Raw genomic sequence first — 6,000 nt, forward strand, 5'->3', positions numbered from 1 at the left:
ACACCCCCCACCCACACCCTCCCCTCGCTCAGTAGCTTCGCTCCCTCGCTCACGTACGTGCGCGCGCGCAGAGATGCCGAGTCATGAAAATCTCACTCATAAAAAATTTTTGAACTTGGCATCTATGGTAAAGGGTTTTTAAGAAATGAAAAGGGGCCTCTGAGAAAAACTTAATCACACTATTCTACAAAAACATGTTCTGGAAAAACTGAAGAAAAAAAATCCATTATACATTGTAGTTTTGTAATCCCAAACTTTAGAACAGTGTAGATGAAGAGCTGCTCTTTCAAAAACAAAATTTCCGATTGACTAGGTTGACCCATTTCACCTATTTTGAGTCCTCGCATAAAATCAGGTGATGCATGGTCACATTATATAGATACATGTATATTGCCAATGGGACTGGAAGAGTTAAAGTGTGTGTACAGTTCTGGTTGAGGTGAGGATTTAGCTTTTGTTTTGCGAGATATTCAGAAACCACTCTATGAGATGTCAAAGAGCATGCAATTCTAAGGGGTATCAAAAGTTTATTTCATGAAAATCAGTTTTGAAATGGCTGAGATATCCTAAAGCAAGGTGAAACAAAGAGATCCTAATAAAAGGCGTGGCCTGTCACCTTTTATTATTATCACTTTTTTGGATATCTCAGCCATTTGAAAACCAATTTTCATCAAATAAATGTTGAATCCTTCTTTAAATTACATGCTCTTTCATACTTCACGAGAGGTTTCTCATTATCTCACTTTAATAGGAATGTTATAAACCGGAGTCCCCACCTCAACCAGTATTGTACAGTCCCTTTAAGAAGCATACTCACCTTGCCCTCTGTGTTTCCTGCAGTTTTGCTAAACTGTTGATGTGCCTGGTGTGTACAAAATCAATTGAGGTGACACAAAGAGTTAATATCAGTACATGGAAAATATGATTTATCAAATGTATCAGTCCATCTTTGTTAGTTTTGTTCTGTCTGTTTGTTTTATTTGTGTAATGTAGTAGTGTATGTCTTTTATTTCATTTCATTTGTGTAATGTAGTAGCATATGTCTTTTATTTCATTGTATTTGTCTATGTAATCTGTAACTGTCATTAAGTACTCTGAATGTAACTCTGAACCTGCATTTGTACATTCTTATGTATCCAACTCTACAAAGGGGATCACTTTGTCTCAAGCCTTTGGCTTTCTTTGTGAACTCCCCGACACATTTTACACTGTATATATTCCTATTTTTATGATTATCAATAAAGTGAATTGAATTGAATTGAATTGATATATATTTGTTTCTCACAATCATTAAAACATATTTTGACATCAAACGATTGCATTTGAATATATACAACAACAAAAAATTCAACCTTATCCATCCCTCTTCTTTCATTCTCTCTCTCTTGCTCTTGTTCTCCTTTGTTCAAAGGTGGATTTACGGACAGTTGTGTTGCATTGTGCTCATGGACATTGGAGCTTAGTAAGTTGGGGTTGAAACCACAACTCCACGAGCAGTACAAAATCATGATTTTCACAAATGCATGACATTACTTTAAAACCAGAAATGTTTGCATGCATTCTAATTTTGCGTTTTTTGCAAGAGTAAAGATTCATGAAATTAAAATGCATGTGATAGCTCTTGTCTTCACTATATGTATTGAATGCCAGTAGCAATTCATGAAAATTTCATGCCGCGAAAAAGGCTGTCGGTTCCAATTCGTAAAAATCTCATGCCACGAACACTTCTCCCTATACAGTACCCTGTTGTAATCAAAGTCAGCAGAGATGAGAGATGATTTACCTGAGCACACCCCTGACCTCATCTAGTTCTTGCCGTGACACTAGGTCTGTCTTGTTCAGAATAATTAAATCAGCCATGGCAACTTGTCTGGGGGAAGCAAACAAATAAAACATTCACATGGTAAATAAAAAGTCAAAATTCTTAAAAGTCAGAATATTGATTGAGATCCAGCTGAGAATGGTTTATGAACATCATCTAATGTTCATGTCTATGTGTTTCAATCATGTTGACTGAAAACAAAAACAAAAACAAAAACAGAATGTGGTATGCCTGTAATTTCAACGACCCTTCAGCAAAACATTCCGAAGCAATGTAAGAAACATTTTAGAAATCTAGGCCCTTGTTCGATAAAACAAGTTTAAACTGATAATAAAATCACAAATTCAGGCACATCTCAAATACAGGGTGAACACTACATGTCATATTGTTTAATACCAATATCACCATTTGTTGAAATTGTTTTAAACTCAGACTATTCATTACTTTCTTCATTCTTTTCTTCATTTGTGACCGGCGACAACGGTTTCAGGCAAAAGTCGGGCATTTTGAAAATTCATTTTTTCACTGAATCACATTGCCCATTTCCTAAGCTTTGCATTGATATAAAACACTTGCATTCTTCGGCACCATAAGTGGGCATGGAAAGCGAAATAAAATGCACTTTTTAAGTTGTTAGCCTGACAAAATTGCGAGAAAACGGGCTTTGAAGATTCACCTCTTTCTCAAAGGCAATGTCCGCGCAGCGATGCGAGGTGAGAATAATCCATCCGTACGATCGATGTTAAGCTCCGCCTCTAGCAACCACATCGCCTTCTGATTGGCTCACTGAGAGGGTCAAATTTCCCGGGCACCCTTCCTAGCAGCTCAGCGTATAGAGCTGAAAAACAATGCGGTTCGCGTGCGTCTTTCAAGATGGCGGATACGATAATTGCACGTATGGGTGTACATGTGTATGATGCACGCATTACGCAATGGCATCCACACGCCATGACCATGTCCATGTAACAGGAGCGGGTGGCTAATCTACACATTTACAAATCGCGTTTTCATTGTTGTTGATTTGACTTTATCATTGCCGACCCTTTTGAAGGTAGATAAATGACAGTGCTGGCAAAGGTCACGCTTCCTGTTTGTTTTGCTTTTACAAGCCGTGCATATGTTGCCTTGTTTGGTGGTGTTAATTATATCAAAACAAACAAACAAACACGACTCGTTATTTTCGTGCGATCTTGATGTGTAGTATTTGAATATGATTGATTTCATGTGACCTCTCCTTTCCTCTCATCTACCTTCCCTTGAGTCAGTCTGCTGTCATGATTTTTACTACATGTACAAGTAGACTATTGTTTTTTTTTTTTCTTTTCACACGATTATGTCGTGCTACGTACCTGATACATGTATTTGTTTCACTTCCGTTGTCGAACATTGCGGTAGAATAGTTTGGATAGAAAGCCAAACGAAGAGCACGCACTACAGCGTATAAACCACTATAGCAAGAACAATGGAGCATGTAATCACCTATGCACGCGTGGATAAAGCATTCCCCAAACGCTGCAACTGGTGTCTCCGAAAGCCGAATTATGTAAATGTGCGCGACGCACCAGCCAATCGCATGCGAGACCTTGCGCCGTAGCAACGCTGGGGATATTGGCGCGGCGTTCGAAAGAAGCTCGAAACTGACGAGTGCGATCCAACATAGGGTGCTTAAAATTCCATTTTCGATAGGAAAAACGTATTCTTATGCTACGAAATTTAGTGTAGATGTAGAAAACATATCAAAGATTCGATTTCTGCAAAAAAACCACATCGACAAAAATAATGGTAAAGATCTTTGTACCCCGCCTAGGAGGAAATTTGCTATTGCGACTTTTGCCTGAAACCGTTGTCGCGGGTCACATTTTAATGGACAAATAAATCAAACTCTTATCTGCTTTCACTCTCTTTATTCACGAAAATTTAAATTGTATTAGGGTGGATTAAATCTCCTCTATGGCCTTCACTCGATCTGGAGGAGACGTCTAATTCACTGGGGGCATAATTATGGTATTTCACTTTTCACATTCTCAGCTTTCCAAAGGTTTATAATTTGTCTCACTGTGTTTCCAAAGGTTTATAATATGTCACACTGTGCATCCAAAACATCATCATATAAAGAGTAAGATAGCCAGCAGAAAGATAAATGCATGAGCAGAACAGAACTGCTCTAATTGATTACCACACACAAATGAATACAAGACACCATGTTTTCTTCCTACCTCACAGCTTCATTGGTGATTCCATCCGGCTTCTCTTCTTGTATGTGCTGTAGACCAAACTTGGCATCTATCACTGTAATTATACCTTAAAACAAATAACAAAAATAATGGAAGAGAGTTGAGCCTTAGGTTTAAAGTTTGACATGAAACAAATGAGGCGAGAGTAAGTTTTGTTGCAAGCACCCTAGCACTCACGATGGGATTTAAAAATGTAATGCTACAGTATGTTTAAATGTGCATGTGTGAGTCCATGTAGATGCTGAATGTGTTTACAGCACAAACTATTAAATGGTCGAGTGCCACACTTCTCAACCAGTGGGTCACAAAGCTCTCACAGGTGGGCCGCGATGTCAGCCAAAAATGAAATAAAAAAGATTAATATATGATCTAACTGGTTCTCAAAAAAAAAAAATAAATAATAATAATAATAAGGAGCCAAAGTGGGCCTTGGGTTGAAAAAGTTTGAGAAGGGCGGGTCTAGTGCATATGTATTTTCTCAAGATCTTCTTCACAGGGTGTTAATTTTTGTATGGCTGCAGTTCCAATCAATTTTTTCACAGTGCCATTTTACAGTTTCTTCGTGAAAAATAACAATAACATCTTCAAATCAAACACAACTTACAAAATAGAAGTAATATGTTTCACTTACCATCAAGGTATATCTCACTCCCAAGTTCATCATCGAGCCAAAATATAGAAGCAATTGGTCCTGCAATGAAAGACAGAATACAGAATAGTAGGAAAACCAGGGTACAGGGAATTTTGTATAACATACAAATGAATCTTCAGGGCTATAGCATGAAATGTTGGAAAGTTGTACCATAATTATATCATAATTTCTTTTTATGCTGATTTTTCCCACACTAGTGGGGCACATTCAGCATTTTTAATCGGCTACATGAGCATACAGACATGCTCTAAAGTTTTATCTAAATTGCTGTCATCACAAAATGCAAATGCATTATATTCATATACTCCTAAACATTATACAGATATTACATGCCCTTGAGGCATCTTGCAAAATTGTCCACTAAGGCAGAGCTATACATTGACTAGTGTACATCTCAAAGCACAAATTCTGAAAAGGATGAGGAGGAGGAGGAGGAGGAGGAGGAGGAGGAAGCAGAGGAGGAGAAAGAGGATGAGGTGGTGGTGGAGGAGGAGGAGGGAGGAGGAAAAGGTGGAGGAGGGGGAGGAGGAGGAGGAGGAGGGGGAAGAGGAGGTGGTGGAGGAAGAGGAGGAGGTGGTGGTGAAGGAGGAGGAGGAGGAGTAGGAAGAGGAGGAGGAGGTGGTGGAGGAGGAGGAGGAGGAGTAGGAAGAGGAGGAGGAGGTGGTGGAGGAGGAGGAGGAGGAGTAGAAAAAGAGGAAGTGGAGGTGGAGGAGGAGAAAACGGAGGAGAAAGAGGAAGAGGTGAAGGAGGAGGAGGAGGAGGAGGAGGAAGAAGTGGAGGAGAAGGTGGAGGAGGAGAAAGAGGAGGAGGTGGAAGAGAAAGAGGAGGTGGAGGAAGAGGAAGAGGAAGAGGAGGAGGGGGAGGAGGAGGATGAGGAAGAGGAGGAGGAGAGAAGGAGGAGGAAGACAATGGAGGAGAGTTAGAGGTCATTCCATTAAACAAAGTACTCAGTTGTACCAATGAGACAGTCCCCCAGGACGGCAGTTGGGACACTGTCAGGATCTATCAAGGATATCATTCTTAGTATTCTTGACAAAGTGCTGCAGGACATTAGTGAGGAATTGACAGTACCTACTGGCAGATTGGAGACGGGTAAGCACAGCACAGAGAGGGTTAACAGGTTCAACTCACTCAGACACAAGTAGGTGTTCTTTAATTATAGGTTGTACAAATAGCTGTACTCTCACCTGGGTCAGCGAGGCCAGTGGTCTCCAAGAGAATGTAGTCAAATTTTCCCCTTTTCTTCATCAGGTTCTCAATGGCTTGGACACCATTATCTCTGCAGGAAATTC

The 6,000-nt window shown here is 39.8% G+C and overlaps 1 protein-coding gene across 1 annotated transcript in view; it reads right to left on the bottom strand.

Moving 5' to 3' along the window:
* The window catches only part of LOC139718449 (zinc-regulated GTPase metalloprotein activator 1-like), an 82,487-nt gene that overhangs the window by 73,027 nt on the left and 3,460 nt on the right, over positions 1 to 6,000 (bottom strand). The window contains exons 4-8 of the mRNA XM_071629920.1: positions 5,896 to 5,987; positions 4,688 to 4,747; positions 4,039 to 4,123; positions 1,784 to 1,870; positions 818 to 862 (exon numbers count right to left, since the gene is read on the bottom strand). Coding sequence (XP_071486021.1) covers positions 818 to 862; positions 1,784 to 1,870; positions 4,039 to 4,123; positions 4,688 to 4,747; positions 5,896 to 5,987 — 369 coding nt within the window. The remainder of the gene's footprint in view (positions 1 to 817; positions 863 to 1,783; positions 1,871 to 4,038; positions 4,124 to 4,687; positions 4,748 to 5,895; positions 5,988 to 6,000) is intronic.

This window comes from Diadema antillarum, unplaced genomic scaffold, assembly GCF_040938485.1.
Source record: "Diadema antillarum isolate AM-2024a unplaced genomic scaffold, OU_Dant_1.0 scf00000094, whole genome shotgun sequence".
NCBI classification, from domain to species: Eukaryota; Metazoa; Echinodermata; class Echinoidea; order Diadematoida; family Diadematidae; genus Diadema; species Diadema antillarum.